Source organism: Schistocerca nitens, chromosome 9, assembly GCF_023898315.1.
Source record: "Schistocerca nitens isolate TAMUIC-IGC-003100 chromosome 9, iqSchNite1.1, whole genome shotgun sequence".
Lineage (NCBI taxonomy): Eukaryota > Metazoa > Arthropoda > Insecta > Orthoptera > Acrididae > Schistocerca > Schistocerca nitens.
The window spans coordinates 484,851,215-484,866,296 of NC_064622.1; the positions used below are offsets into that span (position 1 = coordinate 484,851,215).

Genomic DNA, 15,082 nt, shown 5'->3' on the forward strand with positions numbered 1-15,082 from the left:
TAATGCATTAATCGCTATTCAACTTACAAAGCCATCATCACACTTTTCGCTGCTGGCGTTCCAAATCGAAAACCGGTTAACGAAATGAATTAGTACTATAGATCGTAGGCAATTTTGTACTTTTCATTTATACGTATAAAGCTATTCTACCAAACAGCGATGCACTCGCTGGAAAGTGTGTCTAAGGCGTTCAGACGGACCTGGTTGCCTCCGAACACGTCTCCGACGATTGTCTGGTTGAAGGCATATGCGACACTCATCGCTGAAGAGAAGGTGATACCAGTCCTGAGCGGTCCATTCGGCATGTTGTTGGACCCATCTGTACCGCACTGCATGGTGTCGTGGTTGCAAAGACGGACCTCGTCATGGAGGTCGGGAGTGAAGTTGCGCATCATGCAGCTTATTGTGCACAGTTTGAGTCGTAGCACGACGTCCTCTGGCTGCATGAAAAGCATTATTCAACATGGTGGCGTTGCTGTCATGGTTCCTCCGAGCCATAATCCGTAGGTAGCAGCCATCCACTGCAGTAGTAGCTCTTCAGCGGCCTGAGCGAGGCATGTCGTCGACAGTTCCTGTCTCTCTGTATCTCCTCCATGTCCGAACAACATCGCTTTGGTTCACTCCGAGACGTCTGGACACTTCCCTTGTTGAGAGCCTGGTACAAAGTAATAATGCGGACGCGATCGAACCGCAGTATTGACCGTCTAGGCATGGTTGAACTACGGACAACACGAGCCGCGTCGTTCCTGGTGGAATGACTGGAACTGATCGGCTGTCGGAGCCCTCCGTCTAATAGGCGCTGCTCCTGCATGGTTGTCAACATCTTTGAAGAAGAAGGCCGCTGAAGCCGTGGCCGAAACGTTGGTTTTTTCTCCAGCAGCAGTATTTTTTATGCATTATGACGCGGTACCGTACCCAGAAAACTTTCGTGTCGATCTTTGGACAGTCAAAGGGACTGTGTCTGTGATACAATATCCACAGTCAATGTCTATCTTCAGGAGTTCTGGGGACCGGGATGATGCAAAACTTTTTTGATGTGTATATAAGAGCCACGCAGCAAAATACTCTTTGCTGAACAGCTTGTTTCAACACCATCGGCCTTTAAAGTAATATTTGTGTCGTCCATATTATGTGAGGCACTCGAGGTAAGTACACAAAGGATGGGCTCGGCGTAGTCGTTGTGCTGCTATAGCCGCCTGCAGCCGTGGGCCAGAGCTCTCAGGAAATGTCGGACCCTCTTCGATTTTCTACATATTTATAGCCTTTTTTAAGGTCAGTGACTGGACATCAATTTCCTAAAGCAGTACGCCGTACATTTCAAAATGAAAATAACTGACTTTGTTGCTTCCTGAAAGCTGTTAGGTACAAAAAGTTTCAGAACTTTAAACAGAGGCTTTCGTAGTTTCGTTGTTTGCTCGAATCTCGCTGGAGTCAGCTTTACTTTCACATGCATTCTACATTTACTATCAAACTGAAATGTTAGTTAATGAATACTGAATTACGTTTTCTAAATAAAAATAAAAAACACAATGGATTTGTGTCTGATTTTCGATGGCCAAAAGGACAGTGGGAACTGCACAAATGGGGTATCGAACTGACCAGCGTGATGTCTATGTATGAAAAAAAAATTGCTTGAGAGTGATTAGGATACTTACAAAAAACTTAGTGGTTTGAGGGAAACCTGAAATATTTGACGAACAGCTGCTGCTAGCTATGAAAATGAAGTGTCAAAAAATAGAAAATCCTACTACAAATTGTAATTTTAATAATTGGTTCATATGGTTCATATGGCTCTGAGCACTATGGGACTCAACATCTTAGGTCATAAGTCCCCTAGAACTTAGAACTACTTAAACCTAACTAACCTAAGGACATCACACACAGCCATGCCCGAGGCAGGATTCGAACCTGTGACCGTAGCAGTCCCGCGGTTCCGGACTGCAGCGCCAGAACCGCCGGCCACCGCGGCCGGCAATAATTGGAGAATAGTGATCGTTATGTAAACACACACTGACGACAAAAATCACAACACCAAAATATTAATTAATGTAGAATAATGAAATTTCGGGAAAAGATTTGTGTAGGTGATATACATACGTGGAAAAATTTGTTGTTCAAATGGATTAATTATTTTAAGCAGAGGGAAATATAGCAATACGTCACGACATTGTAGTTTGTGTGTTTTGGTCCTATTATATCAAAATTTTCCTTCTTCGCATTACTTAATATCTTCTGTTAGACACTGAATAGGGGATTAATCAACTGGATCAATTTTGCACGCGAATGCGTCATAATGTCGTTTTCGGGATGAGCGATTTATATTCTGAGCACATTTACGTGAGCTTTCGTGGGCAGGTACTCCCCTTGTCAGCGTTTCCGAGCTGGCAAGACGTTAATAAATTGAGCTTTGTTTAAACTGAAACCTTCATCCATATCAAAAATGGTTCAAATTGCTCTGAGCACTGTGGGACTTAACTTCTGAGGTCATCAGTCCCCTAGAACTTAGAACTACTTAAACCTAACTAACCTAAGGACACCACACACATCCATGCCCGAGGCAGGATTCGAACCTGCGACCGTAGCGGTCGCGCGGTTCCAGACTGTAGCGCCTAGAACCGCATGGCCACTAAGGCCGGCTTTAAACTTTCGACATTTCTATTAGTTGTTTCAAATGTCATTAGCCAGTCGCTTTTTCTGTCCTGAAGTGGTCTTACTTCCGTATGCACCGTCAAAATCTGTGAAACTGTTTTGTGTTCTTCAGTGAAGCATAGGCACTGAAAACTTTAGTGTCGCACCCTGATTGATGTCTTCGGGAAGCTTTTAGGAAAATGTCGTTCGCTACCGATATAGTAAATTTGTGTAATACCGAGTCCTCGATATTCTTACAAATTGTACTAAATGGAATTATACCGTCTGACTGCTGTTCATCGTTTTCACCGATCGCATATGCGTTAACCGGTAAGGCGATAAACTAGCTCGCGCTGCTGCCTCGGTCGCAGGTTCGAATCCTGCCTCGGGCATGGTTGTGTGTGATGTCCTTAGGTTAGTTAGGTTTAAGTAGTTTTAAGTTCTAGGTGACTGATGACCTCAGATGTTAAGTCCCATAGTGCTCAGAGCTAGCCAAGGAAAGAAAACATCAAGAGGGAGTTGTGCGACATAAACGGAAGTTGACAGGGAGTGTCCTATTTCCGAAAGATGAAGTCTGTAAAAATTTCGAGCCACTCATGTAAGAGTGGCTCTAGTAGCGCCACTATAAGGGTGCAAGTCAGACTTGATTTAGATACACGCTGTAGCGGCCGTGAGCCTGAGTTACCTTTGAACGTGGTGAGTTGATGTCAGTCAAGAATGCCTTTAAGGCGACAAAGACGCCATTATCAACACTTCACCTAATTTGAGCCCGCAGCTCGCGGTCTGGAGGCTAGTGTTGCTGACTCTGAATCACGGGGTCCCGGGTTCGATTCCCGGCCGGGTCGGGGATTTTCTCTTCTCGAGGACTGGGTGTTTGTGTTGTCACCATCGTATCATCAGCATCGTCATTCGTGAATGTGGCTAAAACTGGACTGCGTAAAGTTTGTGACATTGTACGGGCTTTGATGACCGCGCAGTTGAGCGCCAATCAATCTCGTCATCGCCGAGATTGAAAGAGGTCGTGTAATAGCGCTACGAGGGGCTGGTTGTTCCTTCTGTGATACTGCAGAAAGACATGGTAGGAATGTAGTCACTGTACGAGGTGCGGCTAGAAAAAAATCGGACTGATGCTGGAAAAAACATTTATTTACAATTATTTACCATTTCATGTTATCTCCTTCAATGTACTCTCCTCCTCGGTCTCTACACCGCTCCATACGAATGTTCATAGCAATGCTGCAGATCATTTTCGGTAAGTCCATACTTTACTTCCGTCGCTTTTTCTTTTACTGCTTCAACAGTCTCAAATCTAGTTCCTTTCAAAGCTGACTTGACTTTAGGGAAAAGAAATAAGTCACTGGGGGCCAAATCAGGTGAGTAGGGTGGATGATCTAAGATGGGAATGTTGTGTTTTGCCAAAAACGTCTTCACTGACAACGCACTGTGAGCTGGGGCATTGTCTTGGTGAAGGATCCGTGACTTTTTTCTCCACAAATCGTTCCGTTTTCTCCGTACTCGCTCACGTAGGGTAGCCAGGACGCTAATGTAGTAATGCTGATTCACTGTTTGTCCCTCTGGTACCCAATCAATGTGCACAATCCCTTTGATGTCAAAAAAAACAATCATCATTGCCTTGAATTTCGATTTTGACATGCGTGCTTTTTTTGTCGTGGAGAACCAGGAGTTTTCCAATGCATCGATTGGCGTTTAGTTTCGGGATCGTAAGTAAAAAACCACGATTCATCGCAAGTAATAACATTTTGTAAGAAGGTGGGATCACTTTCAATGTTTTCCAGGATGTCAGAACAAATCATTCTTCGGCGTTCCTTCTGTTCAATTGTGAGACACTTTGGAACCATTTTTGAACACACTTTGTTCATGTTGAAACTTTCATGAAGAATCTGCCTAACACTTTCCTTGTCAACTCCTGTTAACTCAGACACTGCTCTGATTGTTAAACGGCGATCTTGTCGAACAAGTTTACCGATTTTTTCAATGTTTGCATCAGTTTTTGCTGACAATGGTCTGCCAGTGCGAGTGTCATCACTGGTGTCTTCGCGGCCATCTTTAAATCGTTTAAACCACTCAAACACTTGTGTTCGCGATAAACAATCATCGCCGTACACTTGTTGTAACATTACAAACGTTTCACTTGCAGATTTTCCTAGTTTGAAACAAAATTTGATGTTAACACGCTGTTCTTTCTGTACACTCAACATTTTCCGACGCACAGGCAAAACGTCAACTACTTAAAACAGACGCCACGGGCAGACTGAGTGCAGGAGGCAGATGAAACTCGAGCAGTAGGCGGAGCGAGAGTCACGTGACAGGCCACGCGACTTTCAGCCTTATTGCATTCGTTTTATTGTTTCACCGGTACTAGTCCGGTTTTTTTCTAGCCACACCTTGTATATGACTACCGGCCGTAAGAAGACCGGACTCCGGACGGTCACGTGGCACTACCGACAGGGAAGACCAATGAGTTCGGCTTATGGCTACAGCGCATCGTACTGCATCTGCAGCAGCAGTTTGAGCAGCACTTGGCACCACGGTGACACAAGGAACTGGTACAAATCGGTTACTTAAAGGACAGCTCAGAGTCAGACGCCCTGTAGCGTGCATTCAACTGACCTCACCAGCCGCCATTTTCGGCTTCAATGGTGTCAAGCTGGAGATCATTGGAGGACAGTGTGAAGGTTTTTTTTTTTTTTTGTTTTCTGATGACAGTTGGTTCTGTCTCAAAGCCAGCTGTGGCCGCACGTAGATTAGGAGTAGGTCAACTGAGGGTCTGTACCCAACCTAACTGCGTGCTGGACATACTGGATCTACACCTGGACTAGGCGCGATTTCGTATGACATCGGCAGCACTCTCGTGGCTATCCCACGCACCCTGACTGCAAATCTGCACGTAATTAGCCGCGCAAGACAGACAATAGATCACAGCCCGGTTGGAATCCGTGCAGCTATGACACATAACTACATAACTGAAGAAGACGACTGCCTGGTCGTCGAAACAGCTACTCTGAGCACACCATTAGTCCCTCATTGTGCCATTCATGCTCGAACAATAACGATGACAGATTAGTCACGTTATCGAAGAAAAGATATATCACTGTAAGTTCCAGCTATAGCACATTGTCTTTGCTTTCACCTACGTCGAAACTATTGCTCAGAATAATTAAGAACAAGATTAAAAAGAATACTGCATTCCTCAGAATCAGTTTCACATCAGATCAAGAAAGGGAACTAGAGAAGCTCTCGCAGCAGTAAGAACTATTCTATAAAGAACACTGTCTTAACTGGAAGACGTTCATTGCGTTCGTGGATTCAGAGATAGTCTTTTACAAGGTTAACTGAAAGCTGCTCTTTAAGACGATGAGGAATATACCAATCACCGCGAGAAGAGTTACACGTCGAGAAAAGGTATCTTTAGTTTATGTCACTGAAAAATGCTTGTGAACCGCCTCAAGGCGCACGGGGGGGGGGGGGGGTTAGTGTTTAACGTCCCCTCGACAACGAGGTCATTAGAGACGGAGCGCAAGCTCGGGTTAGGGAAGGATGGGGAAGGAAATCGGCCGTGCCCTTTCAAAGGAACCATCCCGGCATTTGCCTGAAACGATTTAGGGAAATCACGGAAAACCTAAATCGGGATGGCCGGAGACGGGATTGAACCGTCGTCCTCCCAAATGCAAGTCCAGTGTGCTAACCACTGCGCCACCTCGCTCGGTCAAGGCGCACGGAAAATGTAGTGGAATTTACTGCCAACAACACTCACTTGAAATTTAAAGGAGGCTTATACCGTTTCAACGTAAGTTGTAGATAATTGGTCTTTAAGTCGAGTCTGCTCATGTATTACATTTTTAGTTGTGTCACTGTCCCAGCCTGAGTTCTGCACAAACACCAATGCACAGAGAGAGACGAGAATGGAAATCAAAATGGGAATGAGACGAAACTGCGCACTATGCACGTACTTGTTCAGCGAGTTTAGTGAAGAGGCTGCATCCAAATTTAAGCAAAAGACCGAAGACATCAAAATCAACAGACAAGAAAAACGATTTATAAGGTTTGCAGATGACTTTTCGAGAAAAGCAGCGAAAAGTATATGTCCTGAATTTTATATTATTTACCTACTTTATCGGATATTTTGATTCTATGTGCTTCGAAGCGTGTAACGTAAAACACTGAGGAAGTCGTACAACTTTCCAACATTTGTTCGATGCGTGCATTTATTAGTGAAAATAATAGCAATACAAACCGAAATTAGGTTGGTATCGATTGTTTTGATTGAAGAACTGGAGATGAAAAACACCGGTATACGGAAAACTGGTTGTATCAGCGTTCCTTCTGGGTAGGACTTCTGAGATTTCCTTATACGTGTACTGTGTGAAATGTTTCGTCTTACGTTGTCCGTTTGCTAGAAGCTACATAAAGGATTACAATGTAGAAACAGGCAGCTGCTCAAGAATTTTCAATTTTTATTATCGACAATGAATGAATTACTGTTAACTTAAATTCCTTTCTGTTTTATTATTTCCTAGCAATGGCAGACAAATTATAAGCTTTTTTGTAGAATTTGAAATCTCCTTTTTCTTTAATTATTTCGAATGGAAATCCCGTTTCGTAGTCAAATATATTTATTTACTTTTTAACATGAATTTGAATACAATGTTTACGATAAAACTAAAAAAGATCTTTTTAAAAAAATTCATATCAGCAATTTAGATCGTAGACAGAATAGGTCGTTTACCAGAAACAATTACGTGACGATAGTTAAAATTTCAGTACTGAATTACTCCAATGAGCAGTGTTTATTGTCCAATATGTTCATAAATTCTTGTTCTATAACGTGCTCATTTCTAAATCGACACCTTTCGTCAGAAACAATATCATTCGAAGGCGATAACAATCTATCAGAAGGCACGGAACTTCCTACCAGCGATAAACATTTCTGGACTACAAATGGGAAGCATTGCGTACACCTACTCCGCTCCCAGAAACGGAAAGGATCACTGCTTTTGGGTACTAAAGGACAACAGGTACATTATTATCTCAGTGGCGCGGTACCGATTCTTACATGATGTGTTTGTTGTTCATTTCTAACTTTCGGCGTTGTTATTAAAATAGCAAGCAGTAAAGGAAACAAAATAAAAATTTGGAATAGGAATTATAATCCATGGAGACGAAAAACTAGGTTTGCCGATGACATTGCAATTCTGTCAGAGACAGCAAAGGACTTCGAAGAGCACTTCAACAGAACGGACAATGTCTTGAAAGGAGGCTATAAGATGAACATCAACAAAAGAAAAACGAGGATAATGGAATGCAGTCGAATTAAGTCAGATGATGCTAAGTGAATTAGATTAGGAAATGAGACGTTTAAAGTAGTAGATAAGTTTTACTGTTTGGGGAGAAAAATAACTGATGATGGTCGAAGTAGAGATAATATAAAATGTAGACTGTGAATGACAAAGAAAGCATTTCTGAAGAAGAGAAATTTGTTAACATCGAGTATGGATTTAAGTGTCAGGAAGTCGTTTCTGAAAGTATTTGTAAGGAGTGTAGCCATGTATGGAAGTGAAACATGGACGATAAATAGTTTGGACAAGAAGAGAATAGAAGCTTTCAAAATGTGGTGCTAAAGAATAATGCTGAAGATTAGATGGGTAGACCACATAACTAACGTGGAGGAAATTTGTGGCACAACTTGACCAGAAGAGGGGATCGGTTGGTAGGATATGTTCTAAGGCATCAAGGGAGCACCAATTTAGTATTAGAGGGAAGCGTGGAGGGTAAAAATCGTAGAGGGAGACGAAGAGATGAATACACTAAGGAGATTCAGAAGGATAGGTTTGCAGTAGTTACTTGGAGATGAAGAAGCTTGGACAGAAAGGAGTAGCATGGAGGGCTGCATCAAACCAGTCTCTGGACTGTAGACCACAACAACAACAACATTAAAACAGCACTGATCACTCTTTCCCATTTTGTATAATAACCCAATATTTCAAAGCAATGGAAAAAATCTGAAAATAGAAAATTTCGGGACCGCTTCTACGACAAATTGATGTATCGATTTGTACCTGGTTGTTTGTAAGAAAATAAAAAAAACTCCCGTTACAGCAGAGACCAAACAAATACCGTTAAGCACTGGTTATTCGAAACTAAAATACCGGTATCGGCTGTATTTGGCCATCTCTAGCGTAAGAACGCGAGTGCGCCTGAGCTCTGCAAATGACAGTGGTCAGTGTTCCGGCACGAGCCGTGACTTACCAGCGGGAGTCGCAGAGCGCGCGTCATGTCGCCGCCCAGACCACGCACTGTGGCTTGGAGTCGCGCGGTGCGAATTATATCCTCCTGCCTCCATGTGTGTGTGTGTGTGTGTGTGTGTGTGCGTGTGCGCGTGTGTGTGGTTGCGATGTGACGGAAAAGCCGGCGCCTGCGGAAGGCCGCGCCGGCCGCCCGTCCTGCGACGCGCCTCCCAGGCTCCCAATGCAGCGGCGCTACGTGACGAGAACGCGCCATTACGATTACACCTTGTTTCTTTTCTGTTTCCTTCGTTTCCCAGTCATCAGTCGTTCGCTGATTTTATGCTGCCTGCCATCTCTCCCCACCTCGAGGTAATCTCTTCATCTTTACGCGGCCAAAAAAGACGCAAGTAATCTTAATAGCCCATCAGAAATTAATAAGTTCAGATTTCCGCGAACGGCTACCTCCTATTCTGCTCGACGGTACTCCAATACCATATCAGAAAACAGTGAAGAACTTGGGTGTAACTTTGGATGAGCATCTCAACTGGGCGGAGAATACAGTCGCGGTGTGCCGAAAGACGTCTGCTTGTCTCTATGCTCTCAAAAAGTTTCGGAACATATTTCCACAGGACTTGAAACGCCAGCTCGTGCAAGCACTCGTTCTACCGAACCTCCACTATTGTGATGTGATTCAACAAGGCATGAGTAGTGAAAACAAAAGACGGCTAGAGCTAACCATGAATGCCTGTGTGCGTTACACCTGCAACATTCGCCGATACGATCATGTTAGTGCTTCATACTCCGAGCTAGGGTGGCTGCGGCTGGACAAATTGCGTGACTACCACACTCTATGTCTACTCCACCGACTCCTCGTCGCGCAAGCACCCCAGTACCTTGCTTCAGAGATTAAAAACCTGTCATGTCATCATAATCGAAACACGAGGTCACTCTTATTTGGTATCCTAACTGTGCCCACTCACAAAACAAAAACTTTTGCAAACTCCTTCTCAGTTGCCGCTGTCCGCCTCTGGAACAAACTGCCCCTTACCTTGCGCAAAATTCAATCTCCTGCTGCTTTTAAGAGGAAGTTGAAGCATCTCCTACTATCATCCTCATAAAGTTCTCCACAAAATTAATGTACAAGGGCAATCCCCTCATCTATCAAATAGCAAAGCTAGCGTCTCCTATCTTGCTCCTGATATGCCTTCCTCTTCATCTATCTCTATTAGCCACGCAATCTTCTTTTCCTTTATATTTCCTTAATTATGTTTTCATCATGTCTCTCTATTCTTCTCCTCCCTTCACCATGAGTCTCCCTCATACTCCCTGCTGCCAGCACTCCTATCTCAAATCTGTCTGTTCAATAATGTCTAATTATAACAGTACTTGTGATCTAAGAATATAAACTCTATATGTATGTATTTTTCCAGGTGTACCTTTCAAATTGTTTATTTAACTTTTTGTACTAGATGTAGTTTAGCATGCCTACTAAAACATATGAATGTAAAATAAGCAGAATGCCTGGTTAGATGTAAGAGAGGGCCTGATGGCCTTAATCTTGCCAGGTTAAATAAATAAATAAATAAATAAACAAATAAATAAATCTTCTACTATTCCGTAGCATTTACCCTGTCTCGTATATCCGATCGCTTGTTCACAATTTGCCAAAATTTTCTTATTAGTGTTTCATCTTGTTGCCGGTTTCCTTACTTGATGCTGTAGTCGCTAAGATTATCTAAGGGAGGGTAGTCGTTTGCAGCATTTCTCTGTGAATCGTGTAATGTTTGTTCTGCGTGTTATCGTTTATTAACGTCGTTTGCTAGCTTAGAGGAGAGGAATAAAAGGGGTTACACGTCAGTCTGTACTTCCAGAGCGGTTAGGAGCAAATGCAGAAAGACAAAAGTCCAGTGATGGCAGGTCGTTGGCTCGGGTCAGTGCCGAATACAGTCACGGATCAATTACAGCAGCCGCGGATTTTGGGACTCGATGGGACACTCGAAGGGCACAACGGTCTGAAATACATTTCTTTATTGCATTCAGACTGCTACACTGAAGGTTGTCTGCGAGCATTAGAAGAGGCAATGGATGCGACATGTTCTGAGGCATCAAGGGATCACCAATTTAGTACTGGAGGGCAGCGTGGAGGGTAAAAATCGTAGAGAGAGACCAAGAGATGAATACACTAAGCAGATTCAGAAGTATGTAGGCTGCAGTAGGTACTGGGAGATGAAGAAGCTTGCACAGGATAGAGGAGAATGGGGAGCTGCATCAAACCAGTCTCAGGACTGAAGACCAAAACAACAACAACAACGAACAACCCGATACTACCGCCATCTGCATATGTGCATATCGCAATCACACGACTTTTGTCACTTCACTGTACTACTAAGTAATAGCCCAGTGAACTGATTGTTTACCAGCAGCAAAATTCCGGAACTTTTTTGTAAGGGGTCCCATTTGTTTTTTGGTGAGCTGTATCGGACTTTCGAGTTTGATGCTTTGTATGAGATCACCTTCACAGCGATAACCATAAAAATAAATAAATAAATTCGCACGTTTTTCAGTTTTTTGCTCAGTCCTGAAAACTATGCGTTTTTAAAAGATGACCACTCTTTTCAAAGTTAAAGTAGACAAAATTTTCTACAAAATGCGGTAGTCACGTTTCATTTTCTTATGAACGGTATCGGCGCTAGACGTGTAAAACCAGTGATTCTTTGGCCCTTCTGCGAAAATATCAAAAAGATCAGTCTCACCCCCTACAAATCGAAAAATATACACTTCATAACAAAAACCCCTATACCACGCGAAACTAGTTACACAATAAATTTGCAGCAAGATATGTCTGTAACAGTCAGTTTTTTCATAAGAGGGGAGAATAAAACCTAAAATTACGAGGAATACCTACCGCCCCCTACAGACAAACGACCCCTCCAACCTGTCCCTCATCGCAGTATACTTTCGGTATGTTATGCCACACCTACTGGACTACCAGGATCCACAGCAGTGGGGGTGGGAGTTTACAAAATACGCGTTCACTCCCGTTACCACATTGAAACCCCAGCTCCTGAGAGGCTTCCCTAGATTATACCTTGCAAATGCAGAATAGATTGTCAAGACCAGTAAGGGTGTAGCCTAGTAGGACGTTTCTGCAAGAAACAATGTCGGTTTGTGAAGTGTCGTGCACCAACATCGACGACAGTTTTGATATAGAAGACGGAAACGACCTGGACGAGCGCCTTGCAGTACCACTGTCTGAAACAGATGAGGCGACAGAACATATTAATTCCCGTCATATTTTGTATCATTATGCGTCTTCACTGATCAGTTTTTCTCCATGATAATATTAGTTATTATTTTACAGTTTTTTCTAGTTAAGAACAGTACCAACCCACAGTTCAGCCTGGACCTTCCGCAGACCTTGATGGTTTGCTTGACCTTGCAATGCCCAAGACCCTTGACGTAGACCTTCTAATGCCCAAGAAACTGCTTGCGCCACCAACAGCCAAAGGGAAGCGAGTAAGAAACTGTGCATATCATGTCAATACCGATATTTCTTCGCACGCTTATAGCTCACTGGACAACTTAACGGTATATTGTATCCATATATTATAAGTAAATGCCTTACTTTCTTTTCAGATAGTGAGCATACCCCGAAGTGATGGCACAATCCTGGGCTCATCATACACTCATTTCATAAGACATGTATGTCAATACATATAGATTTCAAATTCATCTTTCTCTTCCGTGTCATGTACCTAATATGTTGTAAATATAAACTTTATGTTTTCATCAAACATGCTTTCTCATCAGTCCATTAAAAGCAATTTCCTTTAAGCATAACACACCGAAAGTATACTGTGATGAAAGACAGGTTGGAGGGTTCGTTTGGTTGTGGGGCACAAAAAGTATTTTCGGTTTTCATCTCACATATTATAAAGAAATTGAATATTACAGACGTCTTTTATAGGAAATTTGTAGTACTTTCTCGTTGTACGGGGGTTTTTGTTGCTACAGTATGTATCTTTCGAGTTGTAGAGAGTGAGACTGGTCTTTTTTGTATTCTCGCATATATATGTATATATCTACTTCAAATTTTTACACTATATATATACTACAAAAATTTGAAGTAACTCGACCAAGAACTTTTCGAGATTTTCGCTAACAATATTCGTAATATATTCAAATGAAACATTGTTAGCAAAAATCTCGAAAACCTCTTGGTTGATTTACATCAAGTTTTTGCACAATATTCTACTAAATGTTTGAACGAACAAAGAATACATATTTTTGTATATATATGGTATATAAATATTCATATAATATATAAAGGGGAAATTTTAACAGCACTACGAACTCCTCAAAGTTCTTTGCCAGTTTGTTTTAAATTTTCATAATGAACTTTCGGACAGTTATAGGTTATATAATATATAAAATGAAGAACTGTTGCGAGGAAAAATTTCAAATAATTCTTGACCAATCTACTCCAAATTTCTATGCGATACTCGGAAATGGACTACATATTTTTTAAATGGATATTGTATATAAATACATATGCAGTAAACAAAGTGGGAGCATTGTTAGCAAAAATCTCGAAAAGTTCATTCTGATTTACTTCAAAATTTCACCCAATACTCTAATGAAATATGGATAGCATGGAATATATATTTTTTAAATATATGTAATATATGAATATATGTAAGATTTAATAGGCAAACATTGTTTACAAAACTCTCAAAAGTGCTTATTTTAAACAACAATATACTGATTTTGCGTTAAAACAACCTGTGCCAAAAAAATGCTGTGCTGTGGCTGTGTGTGGTTTAGTTTTCTTTCTCACAGTCAATTTAACTGTGATGTCAGGACATTTAAACCGTTACACAAATTGTTTCTCCAACATAGATTCTTTCTCTCTGTGTATAATTTTAAAGAAACTGTATATGCACAACAGTCTGCTGTTTGTTTCATTTGTCGTAGTTGATTTTAACAGAAGACAGGAAAGTTGTATTTATGGCTTTTAACTTATGATTCTAACACTACTATGGAATCTGAATCGTCCTAAACTTTATAGTTCTACCTGTTCCCAGATTAAATCCATGCAAAATATTGTCATTGGAGCTACTATCCTCACACATCTGGCAGCTGGAAAGGTCACTTATATACTAACAGATTTTCCTTAAGAAATATGAGTCTCAGTTTTACCTACGATATTTACGGAAGCTGAAGAAATGAATTAAAAATCTTGCTACAACTGGGACTTGAAGCTACATCGCCTTGCCTACGAGGCAGATGTGCTAGCCGTTACACCACTGAAGCAATGTAGGTGACACGGCTGCGTGGACTACGCTAGTTGATTGCCCTCCTTAATACAAAATTCAATTCATGTCTTTCAGTTTATTTGTCCATTTTGAAATTGTCACTATTGCCGAAGCTCTCTGGTATTTCTTCAGCTTCCACCATTATTGTAGATAGTTGAAACTCATATGAGGGTCATTGAACATTAAACAGCCAATTGATCTTGGGAAAAACCTGTTAGTAGGGCGAGTTTGGTACGCATATGGCTTTAAGTTGGCATCACTGGGACGAGCCCTGATCAGCTGATGTATGAACATTGTTTTGTTTATAACCTCAAAAATACATTTCAAAATGGCGAGTCCGCTTGAAACGTCCACATTAGTTGAACAATGTTCTGTTACTGGTTTTTTACTTGCTGAAGGCGAGAAACCAGTGAATATATATATATATATATATATATATATATATATATATATATATATACATATATATATATATATATATACTCCTGGAAATTGAAATAAGAACACCGTGAATTCATTGTCCCAGGAAGGGGAAACTTTATTGACACATTCCTGGGGTCAGATACATCACATGATCACACTGACAGAACCACAGGCACATAGACACAGGCAACAGAGCATGCACAATGTCGGCACTAGTACAGTGTATATCCACCTTTCGCAGCAATGCAGGCTGCTATTCTCCCATGGAGACGATCGTAGAGATGCTGGATGTAGTCCTGTGGAACGGCTTGCCATGCCATTTCCACCTGGCGCCTCAGTTGGACCAGCGTTCGTGCTGGACGTGCAGACCGCGTGAGACGACGCTTCATCCAGTCCCAAACATGCTCAATGGGGGACAGATCCGGAGATCTTGCTGGCCAGGGTAGTTGACTTACACCTTCTAGAGCACGT

General features: G+C 41.9%; 1 protein-coding gene across 2 annotated transcripts in view; it reads right to left on the bottom strand.

The window, feature by feature from the left end:
* LOC126203173 (uncharacterized) overlaps positions 1–8,926 on the bottom strand; it is a 116,279-nt gene extending 107,353 nt beyond the window's left edge. For both annotated transcript variants that reach the window (XM_049937415.1, XM_049937414.1), the window contains exon 1: positions 8,896–8,926. In XM_049937415.1, the coding sequence (XP_049793372.1) occupies positions 8,896–8,922 (27 nt within the window). In that variant the 5' untranslated portion in view covers positions 8,923–8,926. The remainder of the gene's footprint in view (positions 1–8,895) is intronic.
* Between the last annotated feature and the right edge of the window lie 6,156 nt (positions 8,927–15,082).